The sequence below is a fragment of the Mustela erminea genome, chromosome 10 (genome assembly GCF_009829155.1).
Source record: "Mustela erminea isolate mMusErm1 chromosome 10, mMusErm1.Pri, whole genome shotgun sequence".
Lineage (NCBI taxonomy): Eukaryota > Metazoa > Chordata > Mammalia > Carnivora > Mustelidae > Mustela > Mustela erminea.
The window spans coordinates 95,802,097-95,826,788 of NC_045623.1; the positions used below are offsets into that span (position 1 = coordinate 95,802,097).

Genomic DNA, 24,692 nt, shown 5'->3' on the forward strand with positions numbered 1-24,692 from the left:
TAAAATGGTGTGTCTCATGTCACCACCTGGTACTTCATGCCCTCCCAGGGGCATTCTCTGAGCAGCATTGAAACCATTATTATCTGATAGCCTCCCCAGGTCTCTGCAGCTCTGACAGTGCACAGCACATGGGGACCCCAAAGGGGCAGGGACTAGGGCTCCAAAGGTCTACAGAGGTCAGGGGTGGACGGATCCGCAAACCATCTGGCCCATCCTCTCAGTGCGTAGATGGGAAAATGAGGCCCAGAGGTGGGCCTGGCTGGCCAGTCCTTGTTTTATCCGAAACTCTTTATCCATATTCATGCATAAACAAGTGGCGGCATTTGGGGAGTTAGCCTGTTTGAGTGTTAAAATTCAAGCTCCACTTTGGCAAGTTATGAATGGTTCTGTGCCTCAGTTCCTCACATGTCAAAAGGTAATAACAGTAATCTTTACCTTAGAGGGCAGTGGTGGGGATTAAATGAGGTGTACCATGCAGAGTGACCCAGGCAGAGCCGGCCGTGAGTGCTGCTCACAGGGGTTGATGGTTAGAGGTAAAGTGACAAAGCCCTGGGAATCAGGTAACCTGGATACTCGTCCTATCTCTGAGACTCTCTCGTTGTGTGGCCTTGATCAAGTCACTTAACCTCTCTGAACTGCAGCATCATATGCAAATAAAGGCACAGACAGATACTCCTTAAAAAAACAAAAAAGAAACTGGCTTTGGTTCTTTTTTTTTTTTAAAGACTTTATTTATTTGACAGAGAGATCACAAGTAGACAGAGAGTCAGGCAGAGAGAGAGGGGGAACCAGGCTCCCTGCTGAGCAGAGAGCCCGATGCAGGGCTCCATCCCATGATTTGAGCCGAAGGCAGAGGCTTTAACCCACTGAGCCACCCAGGTGCCCCCCTGACTTTGGTTCTAAGAGCATGGTTAAGAATCTTATAAGGAGAAGGTCAGTGTCATAGTTGGCCCATTTGTTCAGGTGCTTCCCCCATAAACTCCATGAGTGCAGGGCCCTGGTCTGGCCTGTTCACCATTGCACCCCAACATCTACCACACGATAGGCACATGGTGGGCATTTAGTAATTATTGGATGGCTAGATGGGAGAATGGATGGATAGAGAGATAGAGGGATGGATGGATGGACAGGTGGGTGAATAGATGGGTTGAAGGAAGGAAGGATGGGTGGAAGGATGGATGGATGGATGGGTGGATGGACAGATACTTGGATGGATGGATGGATGGATGGATGGATGGATGGAAGGATGGATGGATGGAAGGATGGATGGATAGATGGATGGATGGAAAGATGGATGCATGAATGGATGGATAGTTCGATGGATGGATGGAAAGATGGATGCATGAATGGATGGATAGTTGGATGGATGGATAAATAGAAGAATAGACAGGTAGAATGGATGGATGGATGGATGGATGGATAGATGGATGGATGGATGGATGGATACTTGGATGGATGGATGGATGGATGGATGGACGGATACTTGGATGGACGGATGGATGGATGGATGGATGGATGGATGGATAGATGGATGGATGGATGGATGGATACTTGGATGGATGGATGGATGGATGGATGGATGGACGGATGGATGGATGGCTGGATGGACGGATACATGGATGGATGGATGGATGGATGGATGGATGGATGGATGGAAAGATGGATGCATGAATGGATGGATAGTTGGATGGATGGATGGAAAGATGGATGCATGAATGGATGGATAGTTGGATGGATGGATAAATAGAAGAATAGACAGGTAGAATGGATGGATGGATGGATGGATGGATGGATGGATGGATGGATCAATGAATGGAAAGATAGATGGATGGCTGTTTTTTAGAGAATGCATTTAGGTACTAGAAGGGTTAGGTACTTGAGGGTTAAACCATCTTCTACAGAGACTGATAGGGTAGGAGGAGGCCTTCCAGGCAGCTAGGTTTCTCTGTGAGTGTGAGATAGGGTGATTAGTCACGGAATCAGCCCAGGAAATCAATACGAAAGGCTGGATTTCTCAGAACTTCCTGGAAGGTTGAACTTAACCAACACTGTTGGGATCTCAGTCACCAGACGGTGCCATCTCGGCAGCTGGGTGGACTTTTGTGGGTGATAACCATGGTCTCATCCAGTAACAACCACCAAACTCTTTTCCCACACAACCGAGAAAGTAATTCTCTTACTCGCTGAAGGTTAAACAGAATCTAAGCCAGTAATTCTAAACCAGGTTCCTCGAGCTCATCACTCTTGGCATTTGGGCTTGGATCTTTCGGTGTGGTGGGGACATCTGTGTGTTGTAAGATGTCTAGTGGTATCCTGACCTGGTACTCATCAGTACCACTTCCTGAGCTGTGACAGCCAACAATGTCTCCATAAATGTCATCTGGGGAGCAAAAATGTCCCTGGCCAAGAACCACTGCTCTAGGACCCAACATCTGTCCATGTCATGTGGGGCCAGTTTATTTGTAGTTGGTAAATTTTGTAAGGTATTCTACTTGCCTTCCTATGTCTTACATGTAGATTGTGAATTGCTGTTTGGTGTATAATCCTCAGACCAACTGCCAACGGAGGTAGTTTTACCCCCATGGACGGGGGAGGAAGTCAGGCTCAGGAGGTTAAATAAGTAGCCCAGGATTTCCTTTCAAAGTAAGTTTCAAAATTCCATTTAAGGCAAAGTGAATGTCACTGTGAGCTCTGCCCAGGTGCCCAGGTGCCCCGAATCACGGGGTTCGCCCTCTGGACTCTGAATCCAAAGATAACGTTGACTCCAGGCCATGGACCCGAAGGAAGTACCTGCCACCTGGGACAACTGTCTTACCGCAAACTTGACTCTGCTTTGTGACCTGGTCTTTATTACTGAATTGCAAACCCTACCTCCCTGGTGAATCAGAAAAGTTTTAGATATTGGTGTTTCGATATGGTGAAATTGTGTGCACTGGGTTTTCTGTCAGCATCGCTGAAACTCATACAGTCTGTTACCAGTATCAGAACTGACTGGTTCATCCATCAGCAAGAACCAAGCACCCACTCTGGGCACCAGATCTTGTCTGGCCCCGGGAGTAATTCTCATCACAGCTGATACTATGGAAGGCCCACTATGGGCAGGCCCCAAGCCAAGCGCTTTATGCTCATTCATTTAACCCCCGCTGTGACCCTAGTATGCAGATGCCATTACTGTTTCCATTTTACAAAAGAAGAAACTGTAGCACAGAGAGGGAAATGACGTGCCCAAGGTCACACAGCTACAAAGTGATGGGCCCAGGATGCAAACACAGGCGTGGTTCCAGAATCTTCTCTTAACTACCCCTATGCTTCTCAAGCGGATAGAAAGTAATAAAAGACCTCCACCTTACAGCTGACTTTTCAAGGAGATTTGACAAGGTCAGAACAAAGAGTGGGGGGTCCCAGGTGGCAGGAGCGGAGGAGCGAAAAGGCGGAGCTGAAGGAGGGTCTCGGCAGTGACCCTCTACACCTGTGACCACTAGTCCTCAAGGAGCCTTGTCACCAGCCTCCTGCCCTTAACCGTCCCCCTCTAATAAGCCATGGGAAAAAACAATCTGAGTTCAGATCCTCCCATGAGGGGGTCCATCCTCAGAGCCCTGTTCCCCGAGTTATGTTCCGCCACGCAAAGTGAGGACGCTAGGCAGAAGTAAAAGCTTAAAGCCAGTGCCAAGTGCTGGGCAGAGCAGCATAGGATCAGAGTAAGGCATAGATTCCTTGTATGCAAAAAGGTTCACTGAGAGTGAAAACAGGGAGAGGTTTTTAAAATTTTCTTGAAGTGGGTCAACTGAGGGGTGCTGGTAGAGCAGGCTGGGTGACAGTTGCATGACTACAACCTGAGAAGGGTGTTCTCACACCCTAGGGGGAGAAGTAAAATCCCTGGCCTGCGGGATACCAGCAGGGCGGTACCAGCAGCCGGCTTCTTAGCCAGGGTCTTAGCATAAGGATCGAGGAGGAGGTGTCAGAATCCAGGAAAGGAGCAGGACGAGCCACCCTTTACTGAATGGGGAGTGCATCCTGCGGGTTGGCCAGGCTCTTCGTGGGCATCCTCCTGTTTCATCTCAACAAAAGCCAGATTAAAAGGGTATTCTTGTCTCCGTCGTACAGACAAAGAAACTGAGGCTCAGAGAGGTCAAGAAACTTGCCTGAAGTTTTCAGCTAGGCAGCCGAGAATTCAGACCCAATCTGTGTGACAACAAAGGTGAGGCTTCTGCCTCTGGGCTCCCTTTCTTTGGCCTGGAGGGCAGTCCCCAAAGGGAAGGCAGTGACCATGAGCTCTTCCCAAAGGTCTGGGATCCTGCTGCTCTGCAGAAAGTACAAGGTCAGCCCTGGGCCTGCCTTGCCGGTGCCGTACTTAGAGATGGAGCCATACTGAGCCCAGAGGCTTGTTCAGCGCCTTGCAGTGAAGGTCATACCACTCCCTTCCGGGGATGGGGGTGTGTTTGAAAATGTGGGGAGAGTGGAGTTGTTATCACAACACCTGGGGGGGGAGGGCACATGTCCTCTGATGCATAGGACAGCCCTGGACAGTGAAGTACTGGGAGCCATAGCTTCTCTGTTGGGAGATACTGGTGGGGAGGAGGGCCCAGAAGTGTGGGTTCTGGCCCCCGCTTTGTCGTGAACATACTGGGTGATTTCGGACACGCTCTTGTTCTTCCTAAGTCAGAGGAACGGGTTGGACACCAAGGGCTTCTGCAGCGTGTGGTTGTAGGTCTGGAGTGGGCACCAGGGCCACTCACTAGTTGTGCAGGGCTGGTGCACTCCTGCCCCCTGGTGGCTGAGCAGAGGAGCTCCCTCGGTTCCCCCATCACCGCCACCACCAACAACCACAAAGAGTTTCCTAAGAACAGGGTGACCTGTTATTTGGGCTGGGGCTGGGCCTGGGATTGTGTGTGCACACCACATATCCCTGAACACAGAAAAGATGCACCGCTGACCACATGGGATCATCCTGGAGCCCCCAAACTCACTTGAGAGGATACTATTTGCCTTTGAGAGACAGCCGCACTGGACTGGACAGAGGCATTGGCACCCAGTAATCCTGCTTGTTATCTGAGCTCTGCCTCTCTCTCAGCTCAGTGACTTAGAAGGTCTCTCTGCACCTGTTTTTCCTCTTGCACAAAGCTGAGCATTGTCATACTAAACTCCCAAGACCGTGGGGAGGATGGGCATTCGATCACACAGGCCAGCTCCTCAGGGGGTGCTCGGCACTTAGTAGGAGCGCCTTGGACCACACCATGGACCAGGTAGCACAGGGGATCTCGATCACGCCCCTGCCTCCAGGCATGAGGGTGCCCAGACCCTCTCAGACCAGGAAGTGCTAACCTGCTCACCCACCACTGTGTTGCTCAGAGTAGGGACCCCCTGCTTCAGAATCACGTGGGGAGCTTGAGAAAAGTACACATTCCCGAGCCCCGTGCCAGACCTGAGTATAGGACCGGGGAATCTGAATTTTCACGAGCCGCCCTATGACCTCCATCGTGGGTCTCAACCCCACATGGCATTATCTGGATTCACGTCCTCAGTGACTTGCAGACTCTGGTCTCCTGAGGTTGATGAAAGATAGGGCAGAGGCTGCTGTGGAGCTGTTTCAAGTCCAGCTAACCTTGGACTTTTGAAGTTGCCTCCTGGGAGGTGGGATGGGGAACAGGCACCCTGAGACTGACCCTTAGATCTCTGAGTTGGAAGGGACCTCGGGAGACCAGTTTCCCTGGCCTTGGTCCTTTGGGTGGGTTTCCAGCTGGACTGGGACCTGAGCAGCCCTCAGGAGCAGTGGGGGCTATCTTACCTGCCCACTGCCCACTTCAGGCAAGATCAAGGCCTGATCCAGACTCAAGGGGAGGCCAGGAGGGAGGAGCAGAAGCCAAAAGCAATATATGGGCCTGAGAAAGGTGTAAAGACAGTGATTTGCTGTCCTGGGTGGGGCCAAGGGCACAGCGTCTGCGGTCAGACCCTCCGCTTTCCCACCCACCAGCTGGGTGACCCAGGACAAGTGACCCAGTTGTCTCAGTCTCCGTGCCTCTTTGGATTAGATGGAGATACTACCGCAGCCGCCTGCTTGGGTGGCTGTGAGAATTCAGGGAATCAGTACGCACAGAGGGTACTCCCAAGTCTGGTTTCGAGGAAGCAGTGCATAAAGGAAGCTTCCAGTATTCATGAGTATTAATCATAGGGTGTTTCTGCTGGAAGGAGATACAAATCTTATCCAGCATAATTATTCTCCCCTATTTTGGACCTCTCCCAACAGAGATATGTTCATTCATTCATTCCTACAAATTGCCTATTCTTTGCTCTTACAATGATAATTACACATCTGCTTTGCTTTGGGCACAGGCCTGGATGCTAGGAATGTATGGTGAATTTGGAGCTTCTATTCCAGAGGGGGAAACATCATGTACGTAACATGTACGTAACATCCAGGGCACAGGCCTGGATGCTAGGAATGTATGGTGATTTTGGAGCTTCTGTTCTGGAGAGGGAAACATCATAAACAAGTCGGCCAATGTAAAAATCAAGTTTTGTTTTTTTTTTTTAAGATTTTTTTTATTTATTTAACAAACAGAGAACACAAGTAGGCAGAGAGGCAGGCAGAGAGAGAGGAGGAAGCAGACTCCCCACTGAGCAGAGAGCCCGATGTGGGGCTCGATCCCAGGACCCTGGGATCATGAGCTGAGCCGAAGGCAGAGGCTTTAACCCACTGAGCCACCCAGGTGCCCTAAAAATCAAGTTTTAAAAGGTGATAAGAAAATACCTTTTGATAAAGGAATAGAAAGCAATGGAGTGGAGTCAGGGAGGACTTCTCAGAGGAGGTGACATTTGAGAAAGGATCTGAGTGATGAGCAACTCCGAGAGAGTATTTGAGGCATTGTCAAGACTTTGACAATTAAGAGTAACTCGTCACTGTAAGAGATGATCCTACCCAGAGGAGGAGAGAGGCCTTACCCAGCAAACCCACTGTCTCTGTTGTCCCCTGGGGATGCAGGGCTCGGAGGGCACTGGAAAGAGAGAAAAAGTCTCAGCTGGAGGCGGGATGCAGAAACAGGTGGGCACATCAGAGAACCCTGCAGACAAGGGAAAGCTTCAGTTAGTTAAAGAGCCAACACATCTTACAAATTGCTGGGCATCGCTCTGGGCACTGGGGGACAACAAGGAACAAAGCAAAAGTTTCTGCCCCTGTGGGACTGACAGTCTGGTGGGAAGAACCAGATAGTCAAGTTATCCACAGATGCAACAGTGGTAGGAACGAGGGACAGGGAAGGTCTGGCCAGCGGTGGGCTGCTTGACTTTAGAGGCTGCTGGCTTCTGTAAGGAGAGAATTTTTTTTTTTATTTAATTTGTATGGTTTTTTTTTTAATATTTCATTTATTTATTTTACAGAGATCACAAATAGGCAGAGAGGAGGAAGCAGGCTCCATGCCAAGCAGTGAGCCTGATGTGGGGCTTGATCCCAGGACCCTGGGATCATGACCTGAGCCGAAGGCAGAGGCTTTAACCCACTGAGCCACCTGGGTGCCCCAGGAGAGAATATTTTTGACCTGACTGATGAGAAGGGACCAGCCAGGCAGAGCTCTGGGAGAGGAGCCTTCCCATTAAAATAGCAAGTGCAAAGGCCCTGGGGTAGGAAAAAAGAGCTTGGCTTCTTGGTGGGCCAGATACTGGTGCATGAAACAGGGATCAGTGGAAAATGATGTGGGAGAGGGTGGTGGGAAGAGGCCAGGTAATGTCCAGCCTTATGGACCCTGGGAAGAAATGTGGATTTTATTCAGAGTGCCTTGGGAGAGTTTTTAGTTGGGGAAAGAGCACAATCAGCTGTATGACTTTGCCCCTCTGGCTGCTCTGCGGCAGATAGAGCGCTGGCAAGCATGAAAGATGAGAACCAGAGTAATGGCCAGTGGCTGAAGAGGAAAGGTGGTCCCAGTGGCCACGGTGGACAGTGGTAGCGGAGTGCCAGGGTCCGACTCAGGATATATTTTGAAGGTGGAGCTGACAGATCAGCTGGTGGATGGGATGTCAGGGTAGGGCGACCAGAAAAACCAGGGCAATGCCCATGCTTTTGACCTGAGCTCCACAACAGGAGAGTCGGGTGTTTGAGGAGCGAGTCGGCCAACTGGCAAGTTGGCAGTAGAGCCGGAATCAGAAAACTCCAGTGTCGGGGTCACCTCGGACTCATGCCCCTCCCCCACCAGCTACCGTTTGCCTTATGTGGGACCTCAGCTCCACGTCCACCAGCCTGGCTGCCAGTGACCTTTACACAGGGCTGACATTCCCGAGCCCCATGCCCCAGTATACTCAGGGAGCTAATCATGTGTCCTGCTGGCAACCCATATTCCAGAAGCTAACTCAATCACTGCAGCCTTACACAGTGTAGTATGAATTCACAGCTAATTATCATTGCCACCAATGAATCACCATGGCGGAGGCTGGCTTACTTTCCAGAGCTTAACTATCACCTGGATGCAAGAGTCTGTGATAGTGGGGAGCTCCTTTGTGAAGCTGTAAGTGACCCAGGAACCCCAGGACACATGCCTATTCCGCAGCACGTAGGCAGTTGTGGTCAAGGACAGTGAGGCAAACGCTGCCAGTTCGTGGCTCGCGGAGTGCCCTAGTGCTAGGAAGGGACTGGTTTATACTGCAGAAGCTGAAACCTCAGACTCCAGGACTTCGGAGGCCCACGCGTGGTGAAGCTAGCCACTACTACTGTAGTATAATTTAGTAATACTTTAGTATGATATACTTACCCACATCGCGGGCACCCAGCGGAGGAGTCTAATTCCGTAATGTTCATTAGGGGCCTCTCGTGGACTGGGAGTCCTCTCCTCAAACCTTTGTGAGGTGACTCACCATTTCCATTTTCCACCCAAGCAAGGATGAGCTGTTTGCTGAGGGTTAGACACACAAATCCCTCCCAGGTCCGTCAAATTATTCATTGAACATTTGTTCTTTGTGGCAAGCGCTGTTCGGAGAACTAAAGATAGAGCAAAGATTACTCTTATAAGGTTGGTTTTACGAAGTTTATATTTCAGGAGGAGAGACAAACAAAAGTAAATTAATATATCAGAGATAGTGAGCTCTGTGAGGAGGAAAAAGCCAGGGAAAAGGGTAAAGAGCGATGGGCGGCCAGTCAGGAAGGCCTCTCTGGACAGGAGGCTTTGAACAGAGACCTGAATGAGGAGGAGAAGGCCCACATGAAGATCTCAGGAATGAGCCTTTTAGGTGGTGGACCGACAAGTGCAAAGGCCCTTGAAGCAGGAATGTTCTAGAAGTCGAGGTCAGGGACTTTGACGAGGGGCCTCGTAGGTCATGGTAGGGGTTGGATGTGGTTCTAATAGTGATGTTTCTACATTATTGCCAAAGAAAGAAGAAAGCAGAGTGCCAGGAGCCCAGGCCTGGAGATGTTTCTGGGCTGCGCGGAAACCAAGGAGGGAAACCGAGAGCCCGGTCAGGAGTGACAGCAGCCCTGTTCCTCCTACACTCAGCCCCCAGACCAGTGGTCTTCAAACCTGGCTGTCACCTGCAGAGACAGACTTCCAGGGCCCTTTCCACACTATGGGATCAGACTGTTTGGGGGCGTCCAGATAACAGGGTCCAAATAACACCCGTCCTGTCCCACCAGAGTTTGGAGCCACATGAGTGAGGCAGAGGGGAGGCCCAGTGTCAGCGAGTGACTGGAGACTGGTGGAGGTTTTGGGGCTTGAGGTGCTGACATGCTACACCCCGAGGGGCCTCGCCACCCAGCCATGCCCACCAGATGGCGGGGCGCATGGCTTCTCGACAGAGAACCGGGACCTCCCCCCCGCACCCCCCCCCCCCCCCCCGGGACCGGTCCCAGTCAGAGAGGCTGCCCTCCCAGCAGAGGGTTGGGGAGCAGGGACAGGGATGCAAGGGAGATTCCTGCCCTCCCCCAGTAGAGGTGTTTTTAGATGAACTATGGTCTCGGGGACTTCGGGTGTGCGGGGTAAAGGAGGAGGGTGGGCGAAGAAGAGAAAATCCAATTTGACGTCTTCCTCTCCCTTTTTCCTCAGCAGTGGGCTTTTTTCCCCTTAGTCAGGACCCTATTCCCAAGTAAATCCATCCATTTTAAAAATTTTGTTCCATTACCTAAGCATCTTTTTCAGATTTACAAACTACTTAAGAATCTCTCTCTTTTTTTTTTTTAATGGCTTCTTCTCTGTGGGGCGGATGTGCTGTCGTTTATGTAACGGAACCCTGGTGTTAGAAATCTCCAGAATGCTCTCATTTCCACAAGGCCTTTACTTCCTAGTTCCCACATCCAGGATTGTTTTCTCAAGATTAGCATTTCAGAAATGGAATTCCGGGGCCAGCGGGGATGCACATCTTTCTCCCCTCCTTTTTTCATTGGGGTAAAATACACATTTTTATGTGGACTGTTCAGCAGCATTAAGCACATTCACTGTGTCTGCCACCACCACTGTCCATCTCCAGAGTTCTTTTGTTTTCTTTTTTTTTTTCTAAGATTTATTTATGTATTTTAGAGAAAGAGCGAGCATGAGCAGGGGGAGGGGCGGAGGGGAGAAAGAGGATCTCAAGCTGACTTCCTGCTGAGTTCGGACCCCCACACACACACAGGGCTCGGCCCCACAACCCCAAGACGGTGACCTGAGCGGAAACCCAGAGTCAGCCGCTCCACCGACTGAGCCCCCGCCCAGGCACCCCTACAGAGCTCTTTTCATCCTGCAAAACTGAAACTCTGTCCCCCTAAACACTGACTCCCTCCTTACCCCTTCCCCAGCCCTCAGTCACTGTTCTGCTTTGTGACTCTATGATTTGGGGGATACACGGTGTTCTCAGGTTTTGGTCCATACTATCAAATGGCCCTCCGGGTGATTAAATCAATATGCACTTCCCACCAGTGAGGTCCTCAAGCGCACACCTGTTTTCAACACCTCCTTAAAACCGTTGGGGTTAAAAAAAATTGATCTTTGCTATTCTCATGAAAATACCACCTTGTCTCTGATCAGCGGTTTTCAGTGCTACACGGTATCCCATCCAGGAGGCTGGCCCACGGGTTGGCTGACCACCTCCATGGGGTGGTGCATGGAGGCCGTTTCCAGGCCTGGGGCTGTATGGCTTGCACGGCTCTTTAAAAGCTAAACTGATTCTCTGCCCTTGTTTCTCTCTTCCCAGGGCGCTATGATGCGCGGGCCCGAGTCCTCATTTGCCACATGACCTCCGTCTTCCGAGTGCCCTTGGGGGAGCTGGATCTCCTTGAAGAGACATTCCTTGAGAGCCTGAAGGAAACCAAAGAGGAGGAGTCTGAGTAAGGGAGCCCTGTGACCCCAGCCCTGCCTGCCAGGAATGGAGGATTTCCACTTGAGTGCCCTGTCCCGCTAACACGTGCTCCCCTCTTCCCTCCCCGCCGGTAACAGCTGATGCAGGGAGACGGAAGGAGCACCGGCCCGAGAGTCCCAGTGCAGCCCTGCCTCTCTGGGTGGCCTGGTCCTAGCAAGTCACTTCCCCTCTCTAGGTGCCAATCCTCGGTTGTACAAAGTGGGGATGGAATGGATTATGGCCGGGGGGGTCCATGAGTCTGTGACTTGAGCAGTCCATGACCCTGACACCCAGCTCTGTTCTTGTGACCCTTTGTCTGTGGGCCAGAGTGGCTTGGATCAAAATCCTATCTGTGACAACCATCTACTTGTTGACCTTGGACAGGGCCCCCCCTTCCCTAAACCACAATATTCTTATCTGTTACATGGGAATAAGGATGGTCTTCCCGGGGGCACTGTGAAAAACGAATGCAGTGGGGTAGAGGGCTGGGCCCGAGGCCGGGCCCGAGGCTGGGCCGCAGCAGGTACGCAGAAGACAGGAGTCCCCCCTTTCTCCCGCAGGCCCCCGTCCCTCCCAGCTGCAGAGCGGCTTTGCTCTCTCTGCAGGGTCAACTGTGTACAGAGGGAAATTATCCTGGTCACGTGGCTAGAGCCCCAGAACACCTTACACGGGTTCTGATACCAGAGCAATCAGTCAGTCCCACTCACAGCCTAATCGCAGGCTCTCCGCACCAGGCACGTCTCCCGGCGTCCTCTTTGTCCTGCCCAATGGCTCTCTCGGAGTAGCCAGTTTGTGCCAGTTCCACCCAGCTGGGAATGTAGCTTTGAAGCCGGCTTCAAACGGGAGCTGCCCTCCTGTCCCTGTTAGCATGGCAAAGGAAGGGGCTGTTTCCTGGAGAAAAGAAGCACCTTGATCAGTTGAAATAGCACGAAAACAGGCTTGTGTTGATTCCCAGAGCTGTGTCAGTGAAGACACCCCTGGATCCAGGCCCATGACCATAATCAGGAGCTCGGCCCTGAGCCTTGTCGCACACAGACACACACACGCATATGTGTATGCTTGGAAATGAAGGACAATCCTAGCTGTTTGTTTGGAAATCTTAGTATCAGAAGAAAAAAACATGTTCTGCTGATACTTATAATGCCAGGTCAGGGAGGATGCAAAAAAAAGTTCTAGGACAGCCCAGCTCAGCGTGTGACCTTGGAGAAGTTATTTAACCCCCCCCAAGCTTCCATTTTCCTCATCTGCAAAATGGGACAAAAACAGCACCCTCCTCCTAGGGTCCCTGGGAGGGCTCAGATGAGTTCGTACATGCGAAGTGCTTTGAGCAAACCTTGCAGAGTCTCTAGCTGAATAAAACATTATTTGCTGTAGTACAATCATCATTGTTGACCTTCCTACATACGGGCCCTTTCCGCAGAAAAATAATCCACGTGTGTAATTTTTAGATTCCGCTTTAGGGACTCTGGAGACCTCTCGGGTTCTTCCTGTGGCCTCTGGAAGGATCTGAGACCCAGGGGAGGCCTAGAGACCATTGGGCCAGGAGACCTAGTTCTCAGTGTAATTCTGCTACTGAATGTCTGTGTGGCCCTGGACACGTTACTTTCCCTCCTGGGCAACCACAGCAGTTTTTTTCACCTACACAGGTAGAGGATTGAATTTCTTTTAGTTCCACGGTTTGTGTTTCTGCAAGGTGAGCTGATCACTCAACACCCTGAGGTGATCCTTTGCAGCTGGGGTTCAGAGGATGACACGTAGGATATATCTGTTCTTGGATCTGCCCCCCCGACTCCCACCCCCGAGCCTGGAGGACGTGCAAGCTTCTCCCGTGTGTTCAGTGACTTCACTTCCCTGTGCCTTCGCTCCTTTACCTCCAACAGCGGGATGATGATAGTTATCTCCAAACCAGGGCTATTGGGAGGATTAAATGAATGGATGCTGGTCAGAAGCTTGGCCCAGCACCTAGCACCTAGTAGGTGCCTATAAATGTTAGTGAATGTCCTACTGGCACTTGACACTGATGATATCAGAATGACACGGTCAACCCATAGCTGTCCCTGAGCGCTCGGAAGATGCCTTCTCAGACAGTCCCTTCACGGTTCTGCAGAGGAAGAAACAGAAGGTCAGAGGGGTGACGTGCCTCGGCCAAGGTCACACCGCTGGCCAGTGGCACCACCAGTTTCAACCAACGCACCCATCTGAACATGGCACTCAGTGCCTCCCTCAGGGCACAGTGGACACGCCCTGGTTCCTTCCTTAATTCTGAAGAAAGCAGTAAAGATACTTCTTTTTTTTTAAGCAACTGCCACGCCCAGTGTTGAGCCCAGCACGGGGCTTGAACTCACGACCCTGAGATCAAGACCTGAGCCGAAATCAAGAGTCAGAAGTTTCACTGACTGAGCCATCCTGGTGCCCCAGTAAAGATCATTCTTAATGGGGCTCTCTGCACTTTTATTTAAGAAGTGTGAACTCCCAGAAATATGCTCTCCCTTGATGATGAGGATAAGAAACACCCTCTCATGGGAGATGTGGTGGCAGGGGTGACGTTTATTTGTGGATCCGTGACACGGGCAATGTAGGTGTCTTTCTCTTCACTATGTATCCGTGGCTTCGGCCTCTGTTCTTGGAAGGCTGACAGGGAACGCCAACTCAAGGTCATTTCTGGCATCCCAGAGCATGAGTGTGGCCAGGACTGGATGATGGCAGAGATTGCTGTGGTATCTGACTGGTGCGCGGTCAGTGATGGGAACAGGGCTCCATTTGGTTTTAGCATCGTGCTCTGAATTCCCACTTCCAAGTATGGGAAGCATTATAGCCCTGTCTCCCAGCCAGCCTCTCCTGCGGTGCTTCAGATGTTGAAATTCAGCCAGACAATGGAATTAATCGCAGGAGTAAAATGCTGTGTTAGTTAATGATGATTGGCAAAGCCCTTCGTTTCATGTACAAAACAGTTATTAAGAACGTTCGAGTACTTAAATAAAAGTAAGGCAGTCAGTTTGGGTTAACACTGAGAGAGAGGTCCTTAGCTAAATAACTTGGCAGGGAGGGGAATATTGTATTCTCTGTGGTTCAGCAAATTTTTATAAACATTTAAATAATAACACTAGCAATTAGAGTATATCACCCATCTAATCTTTGTTACATGGATTCGATACACTAGGATTCATACATTGAAGTAAAACAGCTTCAAGAACCATATTTACTGGTTACGTATTTTATTCCCTTAAGGGTATGAGCTCCCCCCTACTCTGCATAAACTCCGCTAAAAGGGAAGATTATCTCCTATCATGGTTGCACAGATGTCGCTGCAGGAAGAATCTAGAAGCAGAAATTTATAAAATTTTACAACATCCCAGACAGATCCTAGTATCTCAGAAGTTTTACTCTTGGTGGTGATTGGCCCATTCTGTGGCTAAATATTTTATTTAGCCAAAATGCCCCACTGGCTTTACAGATCTGGGCAGTGCGAGGGGAAGTAGATACTGTAGAAACATGTCCACGGCCAGTCCTTGTTGGAATGATTAGGTTCTGCTCAAAGAATGTTTTCTGAGCACCGTCCAGGTCCCAAGCCCAGGACAAGCTGCTGAGGGTAGAAAGCAGGAAAGGTCTTGTCTGGGCAGTTGTTCAGCTTAAGAAACAGCGGGGCCCTGGAGGGCTTGCCATGAGCACAATTCCTTGCCCAGAGCTTCTGGCCCAGGAAGCTGTGATTTTAACAGCTACCCTGGGAGCTTGTGATGCAGTTAATACAAAGTCCCCCCCTTTGAAAACCAGTGGTCCAGAATTACATGCTGAGGACAGAAGGTGAAGGGCCCCAGAGTCCCGCATTTAGGCATCCCTGGGGCTCACACAGGCTTCCTGGAGGAGGTGACTCTTAAATGATGACGAATGTGTAGCCAGCCCAGAGGAAGGTGAGAAGGTCCTTGACAGCTGAGGTCCAGTGGGAGCACAGAGACCAAGGCCCAGGCAGCGTGCCTGGGGGCAGTGCAGTGTTTCTGAAGGGCAGACTGAGGGAGGAAATAATGGCTGGAAAGGAGGCAGGGGCCAGGCCACTGGGGGGCCTCAGTGTCATGCTGAAGAGGGGGCACTATCGTCACTGAGGGCCGAGGGAGGAGACACGGAGGCTGGGAGGGAGGAAAGCCAACGATCAGGGTTATCCTATCTATCCCTGTGGTGGGAGCTGACCTCATCCCCCCATTTCCAGTCCCTACGTGAGAAAATGATACTTCAGGAGCACGGGGTGACGCAGGAGATCACCGCGGAGCCGGGCTCGGATGCCTCTGCCCCCAATTCCCACACTGTCTCCCAGCCTGAGTCTGTGAAATGGGACGCCGCTGACTCAGAGTCTGCTGCTTGGTGCAGTGCACATTCCTATTACACGTCCTCAGCGGCGCGAGTCTTTTCCTCAGACCTTGAACTCTGCCCAGAGAAACTCATTTCCAACCTCCCTGTTTACCCAGAATGGTGCTAGAGATCAAGGGCCAAAGCTTATCTGCAGCCCTAGTGGAGGGGGGTTACCGTAGTAACAACAGGACCCGTACAGCCGCAAACATACTGACTGATCACAGTATGCCGCTCGCGGTGTGTGGATTATCTCATGTGCCCTCACGGCGCCCCCGGGGAGGAAATGCTATTATTATCCCAACTTGGAGGGTGAGGCAGGTCAGATGGGTCAGATCCTCACTGCTTGGTCACAGCAAGGAGCTCAAGCAACGGGATAGACTGGCTTTTGCAGCAGTGACAGGTGACTTCCAAGTCTCAGTGGTTTACTCGACGAAGGTGCATTTCTTGTTCACAGGATGTGTCCGTTGCAGACTGGCGGTGGCCTTAGTCCTCACTGCACTGTCTTGGTCCCGGTTCCCAGGGGGACAGAGTGACCCCTATCTGGAATGTTGCTGGTTCGTGGCAGAGCAGGAGACTCATCAGACCCCTGCAGTGACGCTTAAAGATTGTTCCAGAAATGACACACACCCCTTCCACTGACCTTTCTTTGGTGACAGTGGGTCATAGGTCCCCTCATTTCCAAGGGCAGGGGTGTGTAAGGCTTGTGCAGGGAGGACTAGTACAGGGAGGGGTAGCCAAACCGGGTGGATGGTGTTCCAGTACCACACAGCAGCGGTCAAGGTCAAGTTCACAGTCCTGATGTCAGAACCCATGCCCTGTCACCATCCTGCCTTCTAGGCTCAATGCACACAGTTCAGCCTCATCCCATGTCCGTTAGCATGAATTGTGGCGTGCGTGGGGATGTTGATGTTGGGTTTCCCCTTCCCTTCAGTGAAGGAGCTGCGAAGGGCCATACTCCACACCCGGGAGGGGGGTGTGTAGAAAAAGAATTCATAGAAGTAAGCCGGCAGAGAACCAAACGGCATCGCAGCTCCTGAATGCTCCGCTCAAATCCCACTCCTCTTCGATGGATGAGCTACTTCTCGATACAACGTGCGGTTCAGGAGGAACGAGATGGGCAAGAAACAAGTCTTGGTCGAGGGCCACGTGGTTCTGCTCCCAGATACGCGACATACAGAATGACCAGCACGAAGCCTACCTTCCGTGACAGGCTGTGGGCTGGATGGATGAAGAAAGAACGCGTTTCATCTTCACAACCTGCCACCTGACTTGCTGCCTGTTGTTAGTCCCATTTTACAGAAGAAGAAGTAGAGGCTCAGGGAAATCCGCCTAGTCGCGTGATATAACAGCCACCATTTTGGTCACCCCTTGCAGGGTGCTGTGGTGCTAAACGCTTGACGGACATTCTCTTCCTCCACGCCTGCAGCCCTCAGGAGGGGGCTGCTGCTGTCCCTCAACTGGACATTGTGTCATTTGAGCACAATAATAAAACTGCTTCCTGGGTAAGAGAAGCCACGTGAAGTGCAAAGCACCGTGGCTGGCGAGAAGGAATTCCTCAGTAAATATTAACCATTTTCCCTCTTGATCGTCTCGCTGTCATGCTACACACTGAGTTGTTGTCCAAACTCCAACTTCAGCTCAGAGTTCGCCCTCATGAGGACTGCACCGACGGACCTGCCCTGGCTCCCCCGTCCTGCTCCTGATTGCCCCAGAGCACGGGGGCTGCCCACCTGACACGGGAGCTGGGCTTGGTGACTCTCTACGTGCTCACACGGCCATCCCCGCTTCACCTGACCCCGTTCACCCCAAATGCTTCCCTTCTGCTCGATGTTATAGCTTTTAAAGGTCAGGTCTGGCCGATTCCAGCTAGTGCCCCGAGGCCAAGGTCTCCAAAGGCGGACATTTCCAGCGGGAGACGGGCTCAGAGGGTAGGGAGCAGGGGAAGGAAGGGTGGACAGGGGCGATGGAGTCTGTGATCGTATTTGTACTTGGTCTGGGTCCATCTGTTCCAAGATATTTTTTGTGCTGCTTTTGCTATTATTACTGTTATTTTTGTCTTTTTATTATTCAAATTGCAACCCTGTTAGGATGGACCCATTAGGTAAGTAGCACATCCCACACACTGGATTTTCCCAGCTGGGTTTTAGAAACTTTCCAGCCTTTTAAACCATCGATGGGCCCAGGGTGACTTTGGTACCCCGCTCTGCATGGCAGCGTCCCCGGCCTTGATCCTAGTTTGGGGCCTCGATGAGGCGGGGTGGTCTCAGGGGGTGCCAGGCACCGCCAGCCCTAAAGACCGAACTGTTTCCCCCACAGAACTGCTGAGGCATCCCGGAAGAAGAAAGAAAACCGGAGGAAATGGAAACGCTATCTCCTGATTGGCCTGGCAACTGTCGGGGGCGGGACTGTGATCGGTAAGGCCCGCCCAGGTTGGCCAGGGTAGGGGGGCGCGCATGCGCTGAGGCAGCGCAGAATAGCAGTATAGAATCACAGCAGAATAGAATCCTAGCAGGCTCAAAGCTAGAGAGGAGAGGCTAGGGGGGTCAGCTGGGAGGTGGCCGCGGCGCACACCAGGTGCAGAAGTACGTTCATGCACGTTCTTAGAAGCATCCATGGAAGGCGGTGGGCGGCCAATGGGGGAAGAACCGGGTAGGCCGCATTTCCTCCCCTTTACCTACCATGGGCTGCTCTCCTCGCAGGCGTGACCGGGGGTCTGGCTGCCCCCCTCGTGGCCGCTGGCGCTGCCACCATCATTGGCAGTGCTGGGGCAGCGGCTCTGGGCTCGGTGGCGGGCATCGCCGTCATGACCTCGCTGTTCGGGGCGGCTGGAGCTGGCCTGACAGGTGAGGTGACAGAGGAATGTGGGGCCAGCAGGGGATGTTCGGCTAGGGGGGCCCGGCTCTCACAGACAGGCCCAGATTCTCACCCATCATGGCTCCCCAGGGGACAGAGGAGAACACAGCTCTATTTCATGCTGGGTCCCAGCCCTTCAGGAACTGGCTGCAGGCTTCCTGCATTTACTAGTATTATTGGGGAGGGGGGTGATACTGGTAAATGGGGGGGGGGTTATATCATAGACCAACAGCACCCCAGTCCCACACACAGATCCCTGTTCCACTCCCCAAATGGGATCCATCCCTCCCCACATGGAGAATTGTGGTCACTTTGACCCACTTTTTTGAGAGGAATGTGTTACTCCCGTGATGTTCGTGGGAAGAAAAGATCTAGAACCAATGGAGTCGGGATGAAGCAGTGAGTTACAACCCGAGCTCTGCTCCGGGAGCTGGCCGGCCTTCAGAAGCCTCTTAGCCTTGGCTGTAACTGGGGACAATAATGGCACCTAACTTAAATGACTTTAAAAACGAGACATTTTGTTGAGGGAGAAGGCACACAGTTGGCACTCACTGCGAGTGTGTGAGTGCGGAGAGTCACTCTGACTAACACTCCTATTGTCCCTGGTCATCTCCACCCCTCATTTTTGTGTCTGGGTCTTTAGGATATAAGATGAAGAAGCGTGTCGGGGCCATCGAAGAGTTCACGTTTCTGCCTCTCACGGAAGGCCGGCAGCTGCACATCACCATTGCCATCACAGGATGGCTGGCATCCGGCAAATACCGTGAGGACCGGGGCAGAGCAGAGATGGGGGGATGGTGGGGGAAGTATTGACCGAGCTGGGACTGCTGTTGTGGGCCAAACCATGGCCTAGGCTCTTGCCTATGTGTACCTCTGGAGGGGTGGGGGAGGGGCCCAGTTTTGCAGAGGAGGAAACTGAGCCTCAAGAAGGTGAGATGACTTCATCCCATACCCATCCACCCTTCATCTCTCCATCAGTCTGTCCATGCATTCACTCATCCATCCATCCATCCATCCATCATCCATCCATCCACCTGCCCTCCACCTGTCCACCAGTCCATTCCCACACCTGTCATCCATCCAACTATCCATCTACCCACCCACCCACCCATCCAACCACCCTTCCATCTACCCATCCATCACCATCCACCCACTCGCCTATCCATTCATTGATCTATCCACTCACTCATCTGTGCACCCACTCATCCATTACCTGTCATCCAACTACCTGTCCATTCAACCACCCACCCATTCACTCACTGATGCATGCTTCCATCTCTGTCTCCACCCAACCATCCATCTACCCATCCCTCCATTCACCATTCATTCACCCACTCATTTACCTCTTAATTTAGCCACTGAGCAGTGTTTCTAGAGTATCATACACAGCACATGCCAGACATTGAGCCTAGGAATTCAGTGGTGAGAGCACCATCATGGCCTCAGTGCCCCTGGGACATGTGGTCCAAGACAGAAGACAGACGATTGAGCAAAAATTTCATGGAAGGTTTATGGATGGCACAGTATAGGAACCAACAGAGTGTTTCTGGGGAATGAGGGAATGAGGTTCTACTGGAGAAAGTAACATTTAGGCTAAAGACCGGGAGTTAACTGGGTGAAGAAGGAGCAAGAAGTATAAACCAAGCAAAGAAGTAGGATGTACCAAGGTCCAGAGGTGCAAAAGAAGCACAGGATGGCTGGAATGGGGGGAGGGGGGGTAGAAGGCAGGGGTGTTGACAGGGTCAGATCATGCTGGAGCATGTAAGGTGTGATAGGGAGCTTGAATTTATCCTCAGAGAAAGTGGGAGAGACCAGAGGACTTTCAGCATGTGGCTTCAAGTTGAAAGGACTTGAAGTAGGTGAGAGATCAGTACATCTTGACCATGTGACCTCAAGCAAATTACTTAACCTCTCTGTGCCTCAGGTGCTTCATTTGTAAAATAGAACAAATGATCGCTGCCTTTCGAGATGCTTGCAAAGTTAAAATTAAACAAGCTAACACATGGAAGGCACCCGGTTTCTCATGGACATTCCACAAACACACGTCCCCTTTGTGGCTCTCATTTGAACATGCGTTTCGAGGGGGTTCTAACCGGGGTGCATCAAGGACTAACACCATGGTCCACCCACTGCCTGGCTCCCTGTTGCAAGTGCCCGGTGTGAGGCTCAGCAGACAGTTCATCACTGAGAGAGAGAGAGAGAGCAAGCAGGGTGGGCCAGGGAATCCAGAACACCCCAGCCAGACACATGCTGACAGCCTCCTGAATTTCCAGATCTCTGGGATCTGAGCGTAGAAGGCACAGCTCTTCTAAACAACACAGAAGAAAGCAAATGAGAAAATGTCCAGGCTTTGTACAGAGGCATGACCAGGTGCCCAAGCCTCATTGGTGTGGGATCACCAGTCCCCGTCCTCACACAGTAGGCCTCTAATGTGGACTGAGCACTTAGTGCATAGCTACCCGGAGTCAGGCATCTTACCCACACAATGGAGACTCAATATGTGTTGTATCACCCAATCCTCGCATCTGCCTCCACCCCCCAGGTGGGGGCTGTTTCTGTCCTGATCTAGCAAAAGAGGAAGCCCAGAGGGGTCGCGGGAGGTCAGGGAGATGGAGGATTCGAACCCGTGTCTCCTGACCCAAAGTTCGTGGGTGGCTCTTCACTCCTTTCCGCGCCACCACGCTGCAGGCAGGACCCACACAGGAGGGAAGGAGCAAGAGCAAGCATTAAGTTGAGGAATTTGCGATTCTGACCACTCGGGAAAGCAAATTCCTTCTCCTTGTTTTACCCCCATTTGCTCTCTCGGCCCCAGTGTTCTCCTCTTCAGTGTTCTCCTCCCGCAGGCTGTTGCAGCCTGCCGTCCAGGCAAGCAGGGGCAGGAGAGGTAAAAAACGGAGCAAACTAGATTAAGTTCAGGAGGGAGATACGGCACCTCTTCCTGTCTCTGCTGGGAGAGAAGCCGCTGTGACATCACACGCTTGCTCTGCACTATAGGAACAGTTGGATTCTCGGCAGCCCATCCCCCAGTTAAACAGGATTGTGCACAATAATGACAACAGCTTTGCGTTAATCAGGCACTAATCCAAGCATTTCAGGAGCCTTGCTCACTGAGTCCCTCACTCCAGGCCGGGGAGGTGGGCATCCTGGTTGCCCCCATTTTACAGATAAGGAAACTGAGGTTCATAAGGGCTGCTCAGGGTTCCCTGGCTAGCCAGGGACTGGGGCAGGACTCACCATCACTCTGTCTGGTTTGATGGCCCCTGTTCAGGGCCTCGGGTGATACACTGCTCTACCGTTTATACAGTGTGGTGCGTGTGACCGCTCACGTGATCCCCACGACACTCCGAAGTCAGATGTTACCGTTCCACTCTTACAGATGTAGGACCCGAGGGGGCATGCCTGGCCGTGAGCCAAGTAACCGGGGAGCTGCCGGGCTGGGACACACCCTCACCCTTACTCTCCGCCCACACCCCAGCCCCTGCTCTCCACCCTGAGTTGTTGTGGAACCACGGCCGGGTCCCTGCAGGGGGTGGAGGGTGGCCCCAGGGTGGTGCTTGTGTCAGCCTGACACCCTCCAGTACGGATGGGGCCTTGGAGTCAGGCAGGGAGCTGATGTCCAGAACCCGAAGCCTCAGGAAGGGGGTGCCACGTATTCTCTCATGATCGTATTTTCGTGAGTGTTTATTACATGTTCCATCCCCAGGCTTTGGGAGTCTAGTCCGTGGCAAACAGACCATGTGATTGCACGCTGTGACGCCAGCAGGCAGGAAGACACTTGGGGGGGTGGGGAGGGGTGTCCAGACTCGGCATCCTGCTGTGCCCCCTTGTTGTGCTCACAGAATAGTGACTGTGATATGTGTACGTCCCTGCCCCTGCCGACAGAGGCCTAGATGCCTCAGTTTCCTCAGCTATGAAGCAAAGCCTGTTTCAGAGGCTATGAGAAGATGCAGTGTGTTTCTGGGGGGGGCAGAGTATAAGTGAGAAATTGGGGAGCGATGGGACTGGGAAGGGGGGGCAGCTCACTGAGGGCCTCGGTGTCATGCTAGGGACATGACACAGTCGGGGTTGGACTTCTGTCTGACATTGGTCACTGTCGTGATGATGTCTTCATCCCCCATTTCTAGTCCCTAAGTGAGAATGCTGAAGCTCAAGGGCCTTGGGTGACCCAGTGAGGTCATGGCAGAGCTGGGCTCAGGTGCCTCTGCCCCAAACTTCTAGACCGTCTCCCAGCCTGAGTTTGTAGAATGACTTCCCACTGATTCCCAGAGCCAGCTGCTTGGTGCAGTGCACATTCCTATCATCCATCCTCAGCACCTGATGCCAGAAGGACTGCAGGGTGAGAAAGAGTAGCACTTCACACACACACAACTTCCAATACTTCATTCCTACAACTGCTGTAAAGGGAGCTCCATGTTCATCTCCCCCCTGCGCAGATAAGCACAGCAAGGCTCAGGGTGGGACAGTCGTGTGCAGGGTCACCCCGCTACTAATGAACGCAGAATTGGGACCCGAACCCAGCCTGCTGACTGCCGGCATGGCACTCTGCTCCGCCTAGTGCTCCGTCTGCTCCGCGAACAGCTGCCGCTCCCAATCCACCAGGGCACGTGGTCCCCCGTCACTGCTTGTCTGGGAAGCTGGGCTGGGCACCCTCTGCCGCAGACAAGAGAGACCCCACCTACCTGTGTTCTCCCCTAGGCACCTTCAGCGCCCCGTGGGCGGCCCTGGCCCACAGCCGCGAGCAGTACTGCCTGGCCTGGGAAGCCAAGTACCTGATGGAGCTCGGCAATGCCCTGGAGACCATCCTCAGCGGTCTTGCCAACATGGTGGCCCAGGAGGCCCTGAAGTACACGGTGTTGTCTGGTAAGCACCCCCCCACCCCACCCCACTGCCAACTGCATGCCCACTACTGCCATATCTGTGCACGCCTGAGGCTCCCAGTGAGCCGGGCACTGTGCCAGGCTTTAGGAATACATAGAAGTCGAGGCTGCACTCCTCTGTCTGTGAAGTTTGTGGTCTCTGTGGGGAGGGGACAGGCCAACAGCCAACCGCATCATCACACAGCGTATCAGGTAGCTATTGCCGCATAACAAGCAACCCCAAAACCCGGTAGCTTACGACAGCACTCATTTCTCACAGTAGCAGAGAAGTCGTGAGGCTTCATTTGACTGATACCAGGCCCTGCTCACACGGCTGTGGATCAGCCGACCAACCAGTGATCTGGGCTGGCCTTGTCGGGGGCAGCAAGGGCAACTCGGCTCTGCGCCATGCGTCTGTCACCCTCCCCTGGGGTCAGCCAGCTAGCCCACACCAGCTGCAGGAGTGCACAAGAGGCTGCCCAAAACCATCACCAGCCTCACATTGACTGAGGTCTCGCTGGCCAAAGCCAGTCCCACGGCGGAGCCTTGTGTGGCTGGCACGGCAGGGGCTGGCACTGCAGAGCGTAGCACAAAGTGGGAGGAGGCCACAGGGTGGAGGGACAAATCCAGGCCATCCTCGGAATCCCAGTCATGACAGAGGCTGGAACAGAAGGAATCTAGTCCAGGAATCCCGCACGAGCTGCAGTTTGCTTTGTTGCTGCTTAGCAGTTTGGCAGCCCTTAGAAAACTCACAGGTTCCAAGTTCAAGGTTCTGCATGCGTTCCCTTGAGCCTCCATTAACCAGCTCCTCACTTCCCTGGAAGGGCCTCCCCACACTGCTTTCTTCACTGATGTCCCGCCTCCCCAGGCATCGTGGCTGCCCTGACCTGGCCAGCCTCACTCCTCGCTGTGGCCAACGTCATCGACAACCCCTGGGGTGTGTGTCTCCACCGGTCAGCAGAGGTTGGCAAGCACCTGGCCCACATCCTACTCTCCCGGCAGCAGGTACCTGGGATTGGCCATGGGACGTGGGGCAGGGGCAAGAGGGGAGGTGAGCGAACGGACCTGTGCACAGACGTCAGCCCTAGAGACAAGCCACTTGGAGATAGTCTAGTGGCTTTGTGGGGGTGGACGGTCTTCACTGCCCCTTAGTTCAAGTCCCAGAAGTATCCCAGGATGAACCAGTGAGAGGAGAATCTGAGATTGTGCATTTGTAGCCGGTGCTTAAGTAAGCACTGAAAAGCGGACATCTGCGGGTATGGACAAGGCCAGGTGCTTCTTCCTGCAAGCATCTGAGCAGATCTTTAGTCAAATACCGTGTACGATGATCAGGAAGATAAATAACTATCAGACTTT

At 52.4% G+C, this 24,692-nt stretch overlaps 1 protein-coding gene and 1 long non-coding RNA gene across 4 annotated transcripts in view; one reads left to right on the forward strand and one right to left on the reverse strand.

Annotated features, from left to right (window-relative positions):
• TMCO4 (transmembrane and coiled-coil domains 4) overlaps positions 1 to 24,692 on the forward strand; it is an 85,628-nt gene that overhangs the window by 21,445 nt on the left and 39,491 nt on the right. For all 3 annotated transcript variants that reach the window (XM_032361149.1, XM_032361147.1, XM_032361148.1), the window contains 6 exons: positions 11,143 to 11,275; positions 17,944 to 18,041; positions 18,327 to 18,470; positions 19,124 to 19,243; positions 23,176 to 23,340; positions 24,205 to 24,341. In XM_032361149.1, the coding sequence (XP_032217040.1) occupies positions 11,143 to 11,275; positions 17,944 to 18,041; positions 18,327 to 18,470; positions 19,124 to 19,243; positions 23,176 to 23,340; positions 24,205 to 24,341 (797 nt within the window). The remainder of the gene's footprint in view (positions 1 to 11,142; positions 11,276 to 17,943; positions 18,042 to 18,326; positions 18,471 to 19,123; positions 19,244 to 23,175; positions 23,341 to 24,204; positions 24,342 to 24,692) is intronic.
• Positions 6,693 to 15,429, reverse strand: LOC116600803. Its single transcript, XR_004289817.1, has 6 exons — positions 15,072 to 15,429; positions 13,158 to 13,387; positions 11,968 to 12,177; positions 10,889 to 11,246; positions 8,736 to 8,962; positions 6,693 to 6,992 (listed from the first exon to the last, which is right to left on the reverse strand). It is a non-coding gene; the product is annotated as an uncharacterized LOC116600803 (long non-coding RNA).